At 37.8% G+C, this 19,716-nt stretch overlaps 1 protein-coding gene across 1 annotated transcript in view; it reads left to right on the forward strand.

Annotated features, from left to right (window-relative positions):
* LOC130249628 (macrophage mannose receptor 1-like) overlaps nt 1-19,716 on the forward strand; it is a 32,329-nt gene extending 12,613 nt beyond the window's left edge. Inside the window, exons 12-29 of the mRNA XM_056484580.1 lie at nt 175-302; nt 1,015-1,102; nt 1,614-1,758; nt 4,036-4,071; nt 4,169-4,332; nt 4,829-4,896; nt 5,648-5,748; nt 6,079-6,218; nt 7,334-7,448; nt 8,213-8,394; nt 9,051-9,153; nt 10,382-10,611; nt 12,534-12,699; nt 14,085-14,231; nt 15,276-15,392; nt 16,212-16,379; nt 18,401-18,430; nt 18,805-19,716. Coding sequence (XP_056340555.1) covers nt 175-302; nt 1,015-1,102; nt 1,614-1,758; nt 4,036-4,071; nt 4,169-4,332; nt 4,829-4,896; nt 5,648-5,748; nt 6,079-6,218; nt 7,334-7,448; nt 8,213-8,394; nt 9,051-9,153; nt 10,382-10,611; nt 12,534-12,699; nt 14,085-14,231; nt 15,276-15,392; nt 16,212-16,379; nt 18,401-18,430; nt 18,805-19,049 — 2,373 coding nt within the window. The 3' untranslated portion in view covers nt 19,050-19,716. The remainder of the gene's footprint in view (nt 1-174; nt 303-1,014; nt 1,103-1,613; nt 1,759-4,035; nt 4,072-4,168; nt 4,333-4,828; nt 4,897-5,647; nt 5,749-6,078; nt 6,219-7,333; nt 7,449-8,212; nt 8,395-9,050; nt 9,154-10,381; nt 10,612-12,533; nt 12,700-14,084; nt 14,232-15,275; nt 15,393-16,211; nt 16,380-18,400; nt 18,431-18,804) is intronic.

The following is a 19,716-nucleotide window of genomic DNA, read 5'->3' on the forward strand; positions in this document are numbered from 1 at the left end:
TAAGAAAAAATATTTACTCTTCACGTTTTTAAAGCTTAATATTAGAGGCTTGGACAGGTTTCATGTTGTCTCACTCAAGAATAAAGGGATGTTAAAATGTCACTAATTTTAATTACATAGATTTTACAAGATTTCCAAATTTACTAATTTGTTTTTACTTTTTGTTCTCAACAGTTTTTTGTGAGAGAGGGAAACCAAAAGAAGTCTTGGTTTGAAGCTGAAGAATTCTGTAGAGAAATAGGTGGAAATCTGGTCACAATCAATACAAGAGAAGACCAAATTTTATTATGGCAATTAGCTTCGTGAGTACTTGCATATGGATTCTTTTTCATGTTCCTGCTATGTTAAATAAAATTTACTTAAAACATATCTGGAGCTGAACAAATGAGTGAGTAAAAACAATCAAATTTAAATTACATTGATACAAGATTTTCTTCCGGAAATAATATCCTGTAACATTTCAGTATTGTGATCACCTGAAGTGATTTTATTTGTCTGTTGAGTCTCTTTGCTTTAGAGTATAAAATATTTGTGGAAGGAAATATTTGTCTTATGCAGTGACTGAAATAGTAATTTTATTTGGTCCATGGGCACAACAAGATAAATAGCATGAAATATTAACTAAACTACTTAGGAAGTGCTAAGAAACAAATGAAAATAGTTGAAAATCAATTATCACTATTTTTATTAGTTAAATAAACATCTTTTTATGCTTTACTTTTGCTAAAGCCTCTGTCTTTGACCTCATACTACAACCAAGAGCTGCATGCACAGGGATGGGAGCCTGAGATGGCTCTGGGCCACATCACTTTAACTTATTTTTAAATATGAAAAGTGTTAGCTCAGCTCAGAGCTCTATCAACTCCCTGACAGAGTGCAGGGAGTGAGCTTGGCTTTGGGCCACAGCTCCCAATTCAGGTGTGACAGAAAGCAGGATATTTTTGTGCTTTTCAGGATTTATATCCTGGTCTCTCTTTCTATGCTTATATATCTATATTGTATGAATTATTTTAGGGAACAAGGACTGAACACTCAGGCTTTCTGGATCGGTTTGTTTCTCTTAAATCCTGATGAAGGATTTGCCTGGATTGATGGCTCCCCTGTGAGTTTTTGTTTGCTGGGTATAATTGACTTTCTGTCTTTTAGAAAATATATACTTTAGAATATATACTGAATAGCTGCAGTGCACTGTGTTAACACAGCATTGCCTGTGTTTCATCCCTGGTATCAATTATATCCCACCTTTGACAGTCTGTGCCCTTAGACCTTCACAGCCTCCCAAAATGGGCACAACTGTATGGCAGTACAGGGAAGCCCAGTTACCAACTTTCATAAAACAAGATAAATGTGACTCCCTCTGCCCATCAGTTTTTCTTTCATCAAACACATGGTTTTCTATACCATGTAGTCTCTGCACCTTCTTCAGGGAATGGTGGGGAAAATAACCTGGCCAGCATGACCTTCACAGCCCTCTGAGGTCTGTTTGAACTCCCACTGATCCTATAAAAAAGGCGCTTGAGATGATGAGATAATGAAATTGTGTCACGATGGTAACCTCAATTACTTCTATTCAGCTCAAATCACACAGTAATTGATATGTATTTCTAACACAGGTAATTTATGAGAACTGGGAGGAAAATGAACCCAACAACTATGAAGAACTCGAACATTGTGTTATGTTTAATAAATCACCCCAAATGCGCTGGAACGACTTGCGCTGTGATCATTTACTTAATTGGATTTGTGAAACAAAAAAAGGTATTATTACTTCCCCATTTAATTGGAGCAATAAACCCAAGCTTAAAAAGCAAATTGTATGGATTTAAACAAATTGAAAGGAAGAAAGACACTGGGAATTGTTCATTTTAAAACCAATTGCAGTGAAGGCAAGGCATAAAGCTGCAGAATGAATTGAAATATTTCTCTTGTCCTTAGATGCAGGAAGTTAGACTGTTCCTATTACTTCATCTCTAGTTTTATCTCTTTCTGCCGTGGGTTGAATAAATTTGTGAAGCAAAAGTACCTATCCCCTCTCCTTTTATCTATTCCCTCTTTCTATCTGCTTCAGGCTCACCCAGGATAGCTGTAGATGCAGGATACTATAGTTCTCTCTAGAAAAGTGAAAAAAGCTTTGCTTCCCACTGTGGAAAATCTAATGGGAACCAAGAGAGGGATCAGTTGTTATAGGAACCAGTGACTCTGAAAACCCAGTCTGATCAAAAGTGGAGTCTGGTGTAACCTTGATGGACTCCTGCATCCTCCAGCTCTGCCTGGAAAGCAGGGCCCCAGTGCCAAAACTCCCACACCTGGTGTCAGGCTCACAAAATAGACCTGACACTGTTGGGGTGCCCACCAGCAGGATGTGGAAATGGGGTCTGCTTGGCCTGAAGAGCTCAAGTGACAGCTGATAATGAAAGAGCTTGTTCTGATTACTCAATCCTACTTCTACATCCCTGCTTCCTGGTTGTAAACTGAGTATTTGTATGCATCTCCATGGAGAAGGAGATTTTTAAAACCTTCTTGAAATGAAAAGAAAGTTGGATGTACACAGGGAACTCCTAGAAGGCACAGGAGGAAGGGGAAGAGATAAGCAGTTATATAAAAACACGGAGTGCATCTAATATTTGATGACTCTGCCAACAAAACCCTTGAAGGGTGAATAAGGCACCATGGTAACGTTGAAAAATTGCTTAACCAAAAAGGAAGAATCACTGTTCCCTTTTGGTAAATTAGTCACACAAATGCACCATCCAAACCCTGATTTCTGCACACCAGCTCAAAGCAGCACATCCTGTGCAGCCCTTTCTGGCACACTGAGCATGCAGCTTTGTATGGATGTGTCTCTGCTCTTGGTGAAGTTACTCAGGAGGAGCTCAGAAACCATGACACAAAGTTTATCAGTTTATCTTGATCCTAGGTGACCTTTCAAAAACAAGAAAAAAATCAAGAAATTGATCTTGTAATTGTGAATCTGGATTATGTGCTGATCAGCATGAGAGAAGAGGTGCTCAGATGTGAATTCCCTCATCTTCCCTTAAGACACATTTACAAAAGATATTCCAGCTTTCTGAAAACAATGAATGTACAGTCATGTTAGGATTAAACAATAAAATCAAAATGATGAGAAGTATATAAATTAATAATGAAGACATTGAAATAATCTTAGTTCTATTGTTCACTAAAAGCTTAAGAAGTGCTTAAATGATACCAAAATAATTTTACTTGATTTTTCTTCTCCTTTTTGTTTTTTTTTTTTTTTTTACTTCTTATCAAACTTTTTCTGTCATTTCTATAATACTGTGTTTCTCTCCATCAAACCACAGTACAAATGGAGCAAGCTAAGAGGATTAATAGTACAAAATAACAGGCATTTATATGAAAGCAGAGCTTCCTTTGAGAGGCTGTAGCTGGATCTGGGAATAGCAACAGCTAATTTGCTTCCTCCTGGTTCAACCTGTAATCAGAAACTTGAGTTTGACATCTATTGGCTCCCCAGGATTCTTAAAAACCGACTGTCCTAGTGAAAGCCAAGCCATCAGGAAAGGAAAAATTCATTGACACACAGAAAGTTACACCTGACATTAAATTTTCATTACCTGTGGATAGTCTACTGCCATGTAGGTAAGGTTTAGAATTTACTATATAGGGTTATGTTGTTTGGCTCTAGGCCCAAGAATATAAAAAAAATACTCACAGACTGTCAAGTGAAAATGCTAAAATAATTTTTCAAAGTAATGTTTATTTAATCTACCACACATTTACTGTGAATCCTGGGGTTTTTGACACAGTGCTTTTGGATATACATTGCATTAAAGTATATTTTTCACAGCTAAATGTTTCTAAATTATATTCACAATTTAATATGGCAGTATGTACTCTAAATTCTTGAAAATGCATTAACCAATTCTTAGTTTGCTTGGTGAGTTTGGTTTTTTTCCTCTCTATTTTACAGAGCATGTGAAATTACATAAAAATATCTCTGATTTTTTTATTTTTTAATTGGGATGTTGCTTATGACAATCTTCTATATTACAGGTACATTGGTAAAGCCTGAAGCAAACTACAAACTTGGTAGGTTTCTTTCCTCTTTCACAAAGATTAATGTACAGTTTTCAGAGTTTGTAAAGACCAGATAAGAAAGTATTACATATGATTCTTCATATTTCAGACTATCAACTCACCAATGATGGATGGATTATATATGAAAATAAGCAGTACTATTTCAGCAAGGAACATGTCCATATGGAAGAAGCACGGAGGATTTGTCAGAGGAACTTTGCAGATCTCGTTGTCATTGAGAAAGAAAGCAAAAGACGATTTCTGTGGCAATATGTAAGCAGAAAGCCTATTAATTATAGCTGTATTTTCAAACAGAGCAGGTGATAAAATACAGGGAATATACTAAATATTTAGCAAGGCTGGAGTCCTGAGCTTGTCCTACATTATTTATTTATAGAGCAGCAGACTTGTTCAGGACGTATAAAAAATTACTTTTGTTTTCAATAGGCAGAGGAAAATGGCATGCAAACTTTAAAGGTGCTGCAAAGGATAGTTCAGGCCCAGATTATCTTTTCTAATATATGTAGTGTTCAGCACAGTGATAATTGCTTTCCTGTCCAGTGGGTTCCTCACTCCAGGATTTTCCATAAATTCTTTGTTACCTGCTTGAAACCTGAGTCTGAGCCTACAATATTCTTACATGAGGCTCAAATTCTGAAAAATAAAAGGAAAAAGAAAAAAAATCACAGGCATGTTTAACTGGCTTTCAGATTGTTGCTTGATGTGGAGGAACAGTTTAGTGCTTAACTATTAATTACTTTTATTTTAGATGTACACAAAACACAGAGGAGAATCATATTTCATTGGCTTAGTTGTCAGCTTTGATCAGAGATTCAGGTGAGTAAAGGAAAACTGGTAATGGACAACAAATGATGGTAATTTCAACTCAGGGAACATTTCTGTGTGCTTCCATTTTACAAGTTAAAAACTGTTGTGCAACTGACTTCTGGACAGTTTTCAGATGTCTCAGATCCAGAGTTACATTCTTCTATATTTTAGCAGAGAAATGCATTTTCCTTCCAAATTTGGGAGAGCAAACCCGATAAAAATTGGCTAAGACGCAGCTCACTTAATGTCTTACACTGTGAGAATTGCAACCTTGCATAAACACTGAGGAGAAGCAGCTAATTTTAAGATGTTATTTACCTGATCCACTTTTGACACCCAAGGGTGAGATTTACCCTGACCAGATGTCCAGGAGGTTTTGATAATATATATATATGTAGGGATTAAACCAAATTAATCCCAAGTGGTTCAAGTTATGGGAGCTGGAAGCAAGAAGCATAAACAGCATCTACTCCAACAACTTTCTGAAATTTCTGGCAGGAAATTTGTTTTAACAATCCATTTGTAGAAGACTTTCAGGATCCTTTCTGGGATGGGAGGGATGTCCACACACTGCCTTGAAGGTGGCAGCAGCACCCAGATGAGAAGCAGCAGCAGTGCTGTGGCTGTGTCCTCTCCAGGAGAGCTGAGCCTTTGCCCTCTGCTCTCTGCTAACACCTTGCTCAGCTCTCTGCCCAAGCACACCTTGGAACTGACTGCTGAGATGTCTGACTGGCAGCCACTCTCCCCTTGTTTCTTCCAGATGGCTGGATGACACCCCAGTGAATTATGTTGCCTGGGCTCCAAATGAACCCAATTTTGCAAATAATGATGAAAACTGTGTGATAATGTCAAAAGATTTTGGTGAGTAAAATAGCACCAAGAAATATTTGGGTAAAATTTAGGATCAAAATCCAAAATACTTGGTGTATACTTAAATTTGAGGCTACCCCACAAAGAGGGGTACTGACAATACTGACATTTTTTTACATTTTAACACACTCAAGTTTGAAACTGTGTCATCACTTTTAGGAAAGAAACATATTGCAGAGGAAGGAGAAGTGTATTTGGGTAACTGTGTTTCATTTGTGCTTTATGAATGCCATCTGAGCCTGACTGCTGTAGTGGTTGCACAAGAGTTTTTCTGTATTCTGCAATCTTTACAATGATTATCTATATTCCATTTATTTACAGGCTTCTGGAAAGACATAAGCTGTGCTCTTAAAAATGCCTTTATCTGTGAAAGACACAATTCAACTTACTCAGGATTTGCTCCCACTGTACTTCCACCTCTGGGAGGATGTCCTGAAACTTGGCTTTTGTTTAAAAATAAGGTACAGTAATAAATCTCAGCCATATTTAGCAGATCTGCTCTAGGTGAAGAAAACAACTATTCCTTTTCTCTCTTTAAATAAATTCTCTCTCTTTAAACATCAATTTACTAAGAAGAATGCTACTTAGCAGTGCAGTGAATTTTCAGGCAAATTTGTAGCTAGATATTAAAAAAAAAGGTTATTTGAAGGTTTGGAATTATAATTTTTGTAAATATCTATCTGCCTTTAGCCATAGTTACTTTTCTAAGTTCTAGACACTTCTTATTTTAGGCATACTTACTACATGGAAATCCTGATCCATTATCCTTATCTGTAAATATAACCCTGTTTTTCTGAGTAACAAAGATGAAAAAATGAAAGGTTACACTTTTCATAAGTAATTAGCCATCACAGGAACTCAGCTTAAGCTGAGTAACACAAAATGCAATAAATGTCAAATCAAATTTAAAAGACAAGCAAGCATTGCTTTCTGCTAAGTTAAGCAAAAAACCCTGGACATATGAACTTTTAATAAACCCCAACAAACAACAGAGAAAAATCACAAATCAATTCCACAAAGCAATCAACAGGAAAAGTTTTTATGCATTCAAAGGGCATGAAGAGAAAGAAGTCATGTTTTCTGCCCCTCAGAAGATACATAAAAATATTTTACACTGGTATTCAGGGAAAACACCCATTTAGATGGGCTCTTTTTGCTGACCCTGATCCACTCATGTGAGTTCTCACATGAGCTGAGGTTTTAGCACTCCATCTGTGGTATGTAATTGAAAAAACTTAACTTGAGAGATTATTACCTGCTCCAAATTATGTCCACAATCAGGAAACAGTTCCAGTCCCTCAAAAAAAATTCTACTTTCAGTAATTTAATTCCTCAAAATCTTTTGATGGCTGTCTGCTCTTTCCCAGCAGTGACCCCACTGTAAGACTGTAAGTGCTGTGCTGATATCACTGGGATTGGCTGGGTCTCCTTCTTGTTGGCTGTCAGTATTTGTGTTTCAGCAGATCCCCCTCTGCAGCTCTTTGCATGCAGGGACTAGCATGAAATTAATCCAAATCAATGGTTTTAATATTCTATGACACCTGAAAGTCTGTCTAATCCTTTACTCTCTTCACAGTGTTATAAAATATTTGGATCCAGAGAAGAAGACAAACTAACTTGGCACTCAGCAAGAAGTGTTTGTAGAGAATTAGGGGGAAATTTGGCCTCTATACACAATAACCAAGTGCAAGGTATGACATCTGAGCCTTACAGCACTATGTATGAAGCCACATATTTCACCATCTAGTGATGAGGCTGAAGCTACCTCCATCCCATCCCATCCCATCCCATCCCATCCCATCCCATCCCATCCCATCCCATCCCATCCCATCCCATCCCATCCCATCCCATCCCATCCCATCCCATCCCATCCCATCCCCTGAATATCATCACCTCTGAAGGAAGATCTGGAGGTGTTTGATCCAGAGGGAAGACTGGAGAGAGACATTATAACACTTCCCAAGTTTTGGAAAACATCTTATGTGGGAGGAATAGAATAATCTGTTCTCCATGGTCTTGGAAAATGGGATAAATTGTAATAGTTTATATTCATGAAATGCTCACAGATATTCAAGTTAGATATTAAACAAACATCCATCAGAAATTACATATATGCAGTTGATGCTCCCTTGTGAAAGACAATCCTTCTAATGTCACTTCTTGCCCTGATTTCTATAATATTTCCAAGAAGCCTAAATAATTTTTATCAAAAATGTTTTCCTTTTTTTCCCCTCTTCTTTTTTTCTGAAATCAAACTGTTTCAGTTTGATTACCCATTATAATTATTTTCTTTTGTCATTAGCTCATAGCCTAACAATACTGAGGTTGGTATTTCCAATATATTTAGAAGATTATTGGTTGTTGTTTTATTTGTAATTTGATTTACATGGAATTTGAAGAAAGGAAACTCCTCAATTACTTTATATATTATTTTTTTTAATCCATTTTCTGTCAGCTTTCCTCACCTTCCACCTAAAGGATGTTGCCAGTGAAACATGGATTGGGCTGAATGACATTAACAGTGAGGACACATATCTTTGGACAGATGGAAGTGTTTTTGACTATTCAAACTGGGCCCCAGGATTCCCATTCAGAGATAAATTCACAGTGGTTGACTGGAAGTACATTACAATAGAGGTAAAGAGAATTAAATCAGAAAATGCAAAACATAAATGACATGCTTAATGTTTGAGTAACCAGCATGACTTCTGTCTGAGCTAAGATCTGATCTTTAATAGTTTAAAGCAGAAGAGAACTGAAATTTCAAAGATCAGATTTTTAAAGCTGTACTCAGAAATTAATAGCCCTGTTTAAAATCTAGGCTTATTTTCATTCCTTTGTCAAAGTCTAGAAAAGGGAATCTTTACTGCTGGAATTGATTACACTCCCTATAATTTTTATATTTTATTTTAATATTATATATTGAAAATATTCAGTGTTACTAGTTGTAATTTTTATTCTGGTTTATAGTTTTTCCTTTTATGATGTGAATCCAAATGAAACTTCAACAAATTCAGTACAGATTACCATTAACTCCATAGTAAAAATAACTTTAGTACATTCCAAGGAATTTTTATAAATTGACAAAAGTTCTTGCAGCAATCTGCTAATGAAAGAATATTTGCTTAAGATATATAATAGAATATATTTGATTTCCAACAAGCAATACATTAAAAGATCCAGAAAATTAGAAAAGAAAGCTATTAACTTTTTCTCCTTGCACATATTTCTATTATTTTGCTGGAAATTTTACACTTTATCAGCAACAATTCAATTTTTTATTTGTTCCCTAGACTGATTGTATTACAATGACAAGAGGATCTTTATATCATGGAGGATTATGGGAAAATACTGACTGCCAGCATAAAAAAGGCTATATTTGCCAGATGGACAGCAGTAAGTTTTATGTTTCACTTTTTTTTTTCTTTTTTGGTTTTTGTTATTGTTGTTGTTGTTGTTGTTGTTGTTGTGGTTGCAAAACATTTACTGAACAATCTGGACTCAGAGAAGCTGACCTGCAGATATCCACACTTAAATCAGGTGACTGGCACATAGACACTTTGAAGACAGGATTCACCTTCTTAATCACAAGAAAATGCCCAAACCAGGTTCCTAGAAGGTCTATGTCTTCAAAATGCCTGTTTTCTCTATTAACAGAAAAGTGTAGTCATCTGTGCTTCACCCAGCTATCACAGATATAGGTGCCCAAATGCAGTTACTTTGCAGAGACAATACAAAAAGACAAATCCCTCAGTGACCTCCAGCTGGGGGTTAACTGAGGCCAATTAAACTGATTAGCTTGTTCATCACAAGCATCTTATCATAAGAACAGCAATACTGAGAAGGGCAGAAGTTCCAGTTTCCTTCATGAAGCCTTAGGGTGGGAGACACATCCGGAGCACAGCTGCACTGCAGAATCCGCAGGAACAAAAACAGGGAACTGCTGAGCAGCGAAATTGAGGAAGAAGCCACAGCTGGGTGAGATGATTCACAGCTCTGTCCCATGCAAGTGCAGAAAGCTGCATGAAGATGGCAAATTCAATTGCCAGGGCATCCTCAGCAGTGACTGAACACAGTTTGTCTTTTCTTCTGTCCCCATCACTAGCTCTAGGCCCTCGCCTTCCACTTCTGCAGGTATATTTCTAGGTACAAATGCAGTTTCCTTTTTCACTTTGTTCCATGAGGGAAAGATGGAGCAGCATAGTCACAAAATTTGCTTAGAAAGAAATTATTTTGAGACTGAAGTGGTGTGAAGATCCCATCCTGTGCTCATACCTGGGAAAAACTTTGCCTGCACTGAATGGGGGGACACAGAGCTCTGGGGCATGGATCATGGTGGAACCAGTATTCACATAATTTCATCTGGTCAGTCTGTGTCTACAGATACACACAGCTCATGCTCTGCCTCTCTAATCCCTGAAAGTGTTTTTACACCATAGTTTAAAATAATTCCAAATTGCCATTCAAATTAATCTTTCTGGTTTTATGTAAGAAATGCTGTTACTTGATGCTTGTGCTGCCATGCTGTATTCATCTGTTGCACAAAAGCAATACTGCTACCCAGCAGCTAGTAATTTTTCACAGTTTTCTTCTCTTCCTTTCAAATTTGTACTCTTTTCTACAGAGCCTGAACTGTTTCACCCCACAAGTGCTCCAGATTCTGATTTTGTTCATTATGGTAATAGCAGCTATCTAATCATTCCTTCTAAAATGAATTGGGAAGAAGCAAGAAGAGCATGCAAGGAGAAATCTTCAGAGCTTGCCAGCATTTTTGATTATTACAGTAATATATTCTTGCTGCTGCAAGCAGTGCAGTATGGAGAGCCCTTGTGGATTGGGCTCAACAGCAATGTGGTAAGATTAATAAATTCATAATTGGCAAAGTTAAATGCTGTTACTATTAGAAGAGAATTGTAGCATGAACAGATTTAGAAACCTAGGACTGGTGGACAGTCTCACATTTTTTGACTTCATTAATCTTAAATCATTAAACTCCATTTTAGGCAATGGAGAAGGATGAGAACCTTTTGCTGTGCTGGAATCTCTTTACTAGTTCTGTGTGAATATTGTAAGCTTAGGTAAAAATACCTGGTAGACTTTCAGATGGCCATTTTTTAGGATGGGTGACCACTACTCAAGGGGTCCAAGAGGGTCAGTAGGGCTAGTGCCTCAGGATCATTGGCAGCTGCAGCTTTTCCATTATGTTTTGGTTCCAAAAGCACAAAGCACACCCCTTTGAACATACACTCTTTGAGACCTGCTAGGTCTCTAAGGCTGAAATCAGTAAAATCTATACTGTACCAGAAGTAGGGAATACTGAGATCCAGGTCCACTACTTTGTAAGGGAACACTTGAGTGATATTCAGTCTTATTAGCTCTGTGACTGAGTGACAAATTGTGCTTCAGCTTCCCTACTGAATATGCAGTTGCTGAATGCACTTAATTATCATGTTTCTATTGCATTGTTCTTTGATCTGACTAAACCACCTTGATAATAAAAATGAGCTTTTCATCAGAACTAATCACCTTAATTATTCATTGTTTTTCACTAATTGTGATTCCACACTGATATGTAACATAGCAAAACATGTCTGAAGTTTGGTATCCCTAGGGATACTTGTAATACACATTGTGTAAAAATAGCATTTCCAGTTATATGATGCAGCAACATGATAAAGCCCCTCTGAAGACTACATTGTCTGAAAAAAGGAACTTATTGCTGAAAAAACCCCATATTTCCACTATTCTAACAGTATCATTCCTGCCCTCACCACCAGAAAAAATGCTCACATAAGTTATGGGCAGTCACCAGCCTTAAAATCAATCCTTGCACTTGCACAAGTCCATAGGGTATCTGTACCCAAACCAAAATAATACTGTTTAAGTCCACTTGATACCAAAGTTGGTTGGTTTTAGTCATAGCAATATGATTTAGAAAGCAGCTAAAATTTCATCTTGATCAAGCTTGAATCACCAGACATTCCCCTGGTACTTATAAACAAGCCATCCTTGATCTTGCAGAGTCAAGCTTTGTGGTCCCTCCTGTTCCCCAGGCAGTGAGTGACCTTGCCCTGATGATACCAAGCTCACTTTGACCTTGTGTGCCTGACACCTCTCTTGACACATCTAGGCACTGAAGTGAGATCACATCTTATCCCCCTCTTAATGGCTGCAATATATTGTCTGTGTCTGTTTGCTTTTCCTCGTAATTCTTCTGATTCTTCCTGGAAAAGAAAAAAAGGGGAGGCAGAAAGACTAAACAAAGACTGAAGAATTCCTGCTCAACATATTTCTCTTTTGCTTCTTACAAAATATTCATTTTCTCAGGTTCCTCATAGTGGTAGCTGCAGTTTACTCCTGAATGTTTCTCCTCAATACTGCTGGAGCTTAGAGTCCTTGTTTGACAGCCAACTCTGAGACCAATTTCCACCTGAGCTTTCCATAGATTTCATGTTCTTATGGTCCTGCTGCTTTTCATGGAGATCTGACAATTCTGGGATGGTGATTCCCCCTTACAGCATTGTCTGACAAGGGACTGAGTCCCTGGGGAGCATTATTTAGCCTTCAAAACAATTCCATGGGCTGTTCCAGCGTGGGAGCCATACTGCTGTGTCTGGTTTTTATGTTGCTGAGTCCTGATTCAACCAGTATTTTAACAGAGACACAAACTGAGCTGCCTGTATCACTCTGAAAATGTGCTCCTGTATAACTGCATTTAGCTGAAACAGCAGGAGAGAGTTTAGAACAGTTATGTCAAATGTCTGTTTCAATTTCAGAATTACAGATACTATAGATGGAGCAATAAAAGGAAAGTAAGTTTTTCTAAGTGGGACTATGGAGAACCAAAGCAGAAAATAGCCTGTGTCTACCTAGCACTCTCTGGGAGATGGAAAACAGCCCATTGTGATGAGAAACATCTTTCTGTCTGCAAAAAATCTGAGGGTAAGCAATGGCAACAACTTTTGGTTTTATGGCAGAAACCTTGCTTTATCTGCTTGGACTGAATTACAAATTTCTAAGTATATATAGAAGAATAATAAGGCTGAGTATGTAATTTCAGTACCTTTATTTTGCATGACAAGGTTTTATTTTGATGGAGTTGGCATCCACCAGCCAAGATGTTGCCATTTTACTGGACTGGAGTGATAGCTGCCATGGGAGCAGGCAGACAGATCATAAAGATTGTGGGAAATCAGGCATTTCACATTGAGTCTAGAATGCAAAATGCTTTGCTGACAGAGGTTTTATGGGAAGGTTTGTAATCAATGAAGTCCACTGAGTATAAAATAAATTTAATTTCTTCAGCATATACAAATCATTCCTACACTGGTTGTTACTTCATTGCTATTAGATTCCAAACACAGGATACAGGAGAAAGAGTTATATCTGATAAAAAAGGGTCTGTTATTGGCCCCAAAACAAGTTCATACTTCATAGGGTTTCTATGGGCAGCACTGAGGTGCTACACAGTAAAACTACAGGCAAACTCAGGATGGGACTGGGCTTTTTTGCTTTATCATTTATGTTAGAGCAACACCTGTTAGCTCTACTGACACACACTTAATGGAAAATCAGAGTTAATCTGGGGACTTTTGGGTTTGTTTTTGTTTTGCTTTTGTTTTGGGTTGGGTTAAGGATTTTGTGGTTTTTTTGATTGGTTGGTTGTTTTCCAGTTTCTTTCTAAGGCCATGCTCTGAACTTCATAGCTGTTAATTTGCAACATTTGTTTTAAAAACACAGGAACAAAGTGACAACGTTGCCATTTCTTTCCATAATGTCATTGCTTACAGGAAAATGAGGGGTTACTATATAAATAGTCAATGAGCCTAAGGTTATTCTATGATTTGTCAGACATAGAGATGTTCAGAAATTTTATGTAAGGATTGTTATCTTGAGGAAAATATTAGATGGGAAATTTCTATTATATGATATTTTAAATAAAACTTATTTGAACTTCCTGAGAGTTTGGGAGTTTTCTGGGGGTGATTTTTCTGCTTTTTAATGCTTCTTTTATTTATATTAATTTGTTGGTTGTAACAAAATAAACTAGAACCAAAATCCCTCAACACTCAAATATCCTTGAGACAGACCAGGTTTGATTTAGTTAGTAACTCTGAAGAGCACAGGTTTACACTGAGTCATCCTCTCACAGCTGACCAGTCCTGATCCTCATTGTCACTCTTGACCTAGACACTGATAATTCCAGCACTGTGCCAAAGAACACTTTAAATACTTTTAAGAAAAGGTGGTTTTAATATTTGATTTCATACATGAAGAACTTCAATCCTTACTGAATGAAAGCATTTATAATATCTCATTTCCTCTAGATGTACTTCCTTCTGACCCCCCCCAGGACATTGGACAATGTCCTGAATCTGATCACATATCTTGGATTCCTTTCCGAAGCCACTGCTATAACTTCAATGCCAATGAAAGGAGCTGGGCTCAGTCTGTGACTCAGTGCATTCAATCAGGTAATTATTACTTTTACCCAAATATAGAACTTCAATCTTGACATTAAAAAGAAATCTTGGAAAAAATCTTGAAAAGTAATAATGCAAAATCTACAAATATTAAAAATAAGGAATAAATGTCTCATTTATTTTTTTATTGTTATGTGTTTTTCAGTTATGGTGAGTTTAAGGTGATTTCCTTGTTTTATTTTTCCAGCTGTGCTTGTTTCTTACTATATTTCTTCATTCATGAAATTTCTCCTTTTTGTAAGATCCTAAATTTTACGTGATTTGAAATAACCCATTTGTTTCTGGCCTTATCCCTGCTTTTCCATATCCTTCCCTACACAGTAGGCAAAGTAAATATCATGATAACAATCACTCATTTTTAACACAGGCTGTGTGATGCAAAAGGAGTTGATCCAAAATGGGTTGCATGTGCTGCCTGGTAGCCCTTGCTCAATCAGCAAAGCTCCCTGGCAGACTGCAGAGCCTGGGGAGGGAAAATCTTCCCTCCTCCTCCTTGGGGACATCTGTTCCTGGCCAAGACCAGGAGCAGTACCTTGGCACTCTTTCACCTTTGCTGCTGTGTCATCAGCTATCTCATCCATGTCTCAGGAGGCCAGGAAAGAGAAAAATGGATCTTTTGTTTTACAGCTTTGTAGATCCTCTGAGCCCTCTTAGATTGCCACAAAAATTAATACATCAGTTTGAATTGCAGATTTGTTTGTTGCACAGTCTACATATTAATCTGTCAAACCATGAAGAACAAATATATAATCACTCATAATTCCTATGAACAATATCATCCAATTACTTGAAAAAAGAGTGCACTTTGCCTGCTGTCATCACCTTCACTGTGCTTTTGTGTCTTTCACTTCAGATGACATCTCTCTGTCTGTGCTGCTCTCCTACAGCTGGACACCTTGTGGTCTCTATTTAAATTCTTCTTTATTCCCTGCCAGCAGGAGAGGTTTTTTATTAACCCTAACCTGTCTCAAAAGCTGTAACTATGTTGGGGATATCTCCAATCATCTTCCATTGTTTTGTTGTTTTTTTTTATAGGTGGTATGTTGACTTCTGTAGAAGATCTGGATGAATCAAACTTTTTAATAGAACATGCAGATTTATATGCAAGCAAGACTAGTGGCTTTTGGATAGGAATGTACAGGAATGTAAATGGTAACTATTTTAAGTTCTATAAATAATCATAAACAGACCTTATGAAATTGACACAAATTAATAAAATAGATAGGTTTTAAGCAATCAATTGAAGTACAGTAGGAGTTCAGACCTGAGTCCTCTCTGAGGTTGTTTCCTATTCCTGGTCTCTGAGAAAGCTTTTCCTGTTGGGGAAAAAGTCCTGACTGGCTCTCATCTTCTCCTGGCTGGGGAAGACTCAGTGGGACCTGTGGGAGGCCACAGCTTCAAGCTCCTCTGTGACTCTATATAGAAAAAATTAGGCTGCTTGCTAAAGCATACAGTAGAAAACATGCATCTGGAAGAGAACACTGTGATCCGTCTACAAGTAGTCAGAAACATTTTATTTTAGACTATTTTCAGCCCATTGAAATATCAAAATTTTTTTTTTGAGTTTATGAAAAAATAGTTTTCATTTTAACTAAACATATGTTTAAGCATTACAGTGAAAACTTGATTTTCAGTGCTGCTTAAATAATAATTTAGAAATTTTTCATAAAAAGCCTGAATTCAGCTTTTTTCAGTTACAAATTTTAATATCCTATGAAAACATATGGAAAAACAGAAATTAAAACTAAGTTATAACTGAGAAATCTGCAAATCATAATTTGGGAAAGCAATTACATTGTTTGTGAGACAAGAATTGAATGAGATAAAATGCATCAAAAAGCAACCCCAGATGGAATTTCTGAAGAAAGCAGTATTGTTTTATTAGGTTGAATGAAGTACTATTATGTCAATATTCACTAAGAAGACTTAGTGTGGATCTATTAGTGTTGATACTAACATTTGCCACACCAGGGCAGCTGCTTTGGCAGGACAACAGTGCCTTGGACTTTGTCAACTGGGGTGATGGGCAGCCCTGGGGGGACGAGCTGGCTTTCTGTGTGGAGCTGTCTGCAGCCACTGGCAACTGGAGTGCCCTGCCTTGCTCTTCCCAAAAGGGCTTTATTTGTAAGAAACCAAAGAGTAAGTGACTTCTTTAATATTCCCTCTTCCCATTTATGGCTTTATTTCAGTTGTAATAGCACAGTATGAGCGTTGCAAAGGACTGACACAAATGTTTCAATGTTCACACAAAAATAATACAAGTGCATTTTTTTTTGTTTGCCCAGTTTATGATTTCTTGCTTCATAATCTCAGGTTTTCTTACATCTTGTGATGAATATCCAATTAATAACTAGAAATCATATTTTCTGAAAAAAAAAATCAAACTTCTTTATTGTTTTGTTCCCCTCTAACATAAACACATTTCTTTTCTACTGACATGCCTATTTTCATTCTATGGAACAAGAGTGGCATCCATAATTTGCTATTCTTCCTCTTGCTGTACTGTGATACACGCTGTTCCAGCAAAAGATGGATGAAGCAATTCTATTTAAACAGGAGCAGAAGTGCAATCCAGAGAGCATATAGTGACCTTTGAGAAGAGTAGAAGTGTTTTGGTTAGCTGCTTTTTTTTTTTTTTTTTTTTTTTTTTTTTTTAATATTGTGTTTCTGTGTAACTGAGCACCATCTGCTTTAGTCAGGAAGTAGAAATATCAGAATATTGTGAGCCAAGCAACCATGCGGTATTTTGGAGTTTAACTGTTAATTCTGCAGAAAAGTCCCATTTCCTGCCCTGTTTCACAACCCCAAGGTTCAGGATGTTTCTGAGGTTCAGTCCTTTCCCCCACTAAAGCAAACCTGCAGCTGGTGGGGGAAGCAGCAGTCACAGCATTGTTCAGGGCATGTTCTCCAAAGGAAAATTCTGCATTTAGGGCAATGCCTGGCTTTCTTTGCAGGCCACAGACACTGCTGAACGATAGTTCTCTGTTACCAGACATCAGAAATCAGAAACCATCACCACACACTCTGTTTATGGGTTTGATGTGAGTGGCCCTGATGCACAATTCCAAAGCACAGAGGATATTCCCTGACCCTGCATTCCCCAGCAGAGTGGTGTTTCAGCACAACCAGATATTTATTCCAGCACAGCTCTGCCCCCTTCCAAGAGACAAATTGAACAGCTGCTTTTCCTTAGTGCTCACAAATGCACCAGAGCCCATTGCATTGCTCTGGTTCTGCTGCAGCAGCCCAGCTCCTGGAGCATCCCACACTCCCTGGGATCCAGCTGCACACAGGGAGATCCATCCTTGTCCTGGCCATCACCCAGCAGCTCCCAGCCAGCAGCTCCCAGCAATTCCCATCAGTTTCCAGCAGCTCCCAGCCCGCAGATCCCAGCAGTTCCCATGCAGCAGCTCCCAGCAGCTCCCACTCAGCAATTCCCAGCAATTCCCAGCAGCTCCCAGCATCTCCCATCAGTTCCCAGCATCTCCCAGCAGTTCCCAGCATCTCCCAGCATTTCCCAGCATCTCCCATCGGTTCCCAGCATCTCCCATCGGTTCCCAGCATTTCCCAGCAGCTCCCAGCAGTTCCCAGCATCTCCCATCAGTTCCAAGCAGTTCCCCCCAGCCGCCGGGAAAAGCCTTGCAGACGGCGCCCTCTGTGCCCAGCCGCCGGGAAAAGCTGCCCAAGAAAGCCTGAGTTTAAACGTGCGATTGTAGATGCAAATAAATTACGGTAAATTAAGAGCTGCTGGGTCTCAAAAGAATTACGTGTGATACAGGAAAGCTCAGCTGTCCTCAGCAGTCGATCAAGTGTTCCCAGTCTCCACAAGAAACAGACCAGGTGGAAAGGGCAAGGTTAATTAACCGGGGAGAAGAGATACCCTCTTAAAACAGTCAGAAACTGCTATACTTAGCCTGGAGATATTCTGGTTATTACAAAAGACTCAAGAAGGAGGATTTAACGTGCAAAACACTGCAGTTGTATTGAGGGGGATATGGGGTTAAAAATCTTCCACACCTTTCCATTTCTCCTAATTTAGCAGATGTGTTTCCAGAAGTGATGATGTACAGGTTACCAGACCTTTTGCTAACATGAAACTGTCAGAAAGAAAATATGACCTTTTTAGATTTTGACTAAACATTTGTCTTTATCTTTGACAGCTATTCTTAAAGCAGCTGGAAACATGGAAGGTAGGATTTATTTCCCTTCCAAATAATTTCAAAGATATTAGCTTAAATTTAATATTATTTTTTTAGTTTACATAGGTTTTTTTTTTTTATATGAGCTTAATTTACTTGGTTGCCATTGAATTCTTTCCCAGCCTAATCTATCAGTATCTGCAAGACCCTTAGGGAATCCCAAGACAAGCAAATGCTTTAGTAAATTGATCACTCCCTCTCTGATCCTCCTTTTGCATGGTAAGATCTATAAAAAAAACTGACACAGACACATTATAATAGATTTTCTGCTTAGTAATTAAGGGTGAAATTATACTTTTCAATAGTCTTATATTTATTTGTGGCTATAGTTAATTCATTTCTATTTACTTTTTATTTATTTACAGATGCCAAAAAGGACAAAGCCAGTGGTCACCTGAATATGTGGATACTACTTACTCTGGTCTTCATAATTTTGTTGGGAGTGGCTTTCATGATTTATTTCTTGTTCAAGATCAAAGCTGGAAGTGGAACTGGAAGAGATGTGAGATGGGGCAGCAGGCAGCTGGAATACAGCCGTGCCCCAGCTGCAGGGGACAATGGAAGTGATGCTACCAATGACAAAGAAAAAAATGAACACAGTGCTGTCTGATGAGATAACACAGCCAAACTAAATGGTTAAGATGAAAAAATATAGCTGAACTAAAGGAAACCTTAGTCTCTCTTAGGTGCATGTAACTTCTACTATGAAGTAAAATTGGCAGTTATTCCTTTGGTAAACATTAGGAACTATTGCTGTATGCTTCTCAAGAAATACTCTCAGTATTTATTGATTTAGTACTGTACAAAATGGCTAATTAAGTTAGCATGGAAAATAATAGAACCAGTGGGAATTTAGATTTAAATGAGACAGGTTACTTATTTAGGAATTTGTGCCAGCGCCACATACAGGGTCAAGACTAACACTGAGCACTCTGCAGAGCTCTCAGCCCTAATGCCTACACTGGAGAAGATCTCACCATACTGTTCTGAAGCTTGCACACTGTTACTTCAGTGATATTTGGAATAAACAGATTTATTGTTTATTATGTATTGTTTGTCCCCATTGCTGCCCTTCTCTTATACCCTTCACACAAATACCTTCCTTGCCATAGTATTATAAGTGAAATGCAAATACTTGTCCTTCATTCATGACTTCAACTTAGATTTTGCAAAACAAATACATCTTTGCATGCAGTCTTATTCTATGACTTTGAATGTTTTTTATTAATTATGAACATGAGTCTATATCAATAAAAAATCTATGCATTCCACAGTAA

Source organism: Oenanthe melanoleuca, chromosome 2 (genome assembly GCF_029582105.1).
Source record: "Oenanthe melanoleuca isolate GR-GAL-2019-014 chromosome 2, OMel1.0, whole genome shotgun sequence".
In the NCBI taxonomy this organism is placed as follows: domain Eukaryota; kingdom Metazoa; phylum Chordata; class Aves; order Passeriformes; family Muscicapidae; genus Oenanthe; species Oenanthe melanoleuca.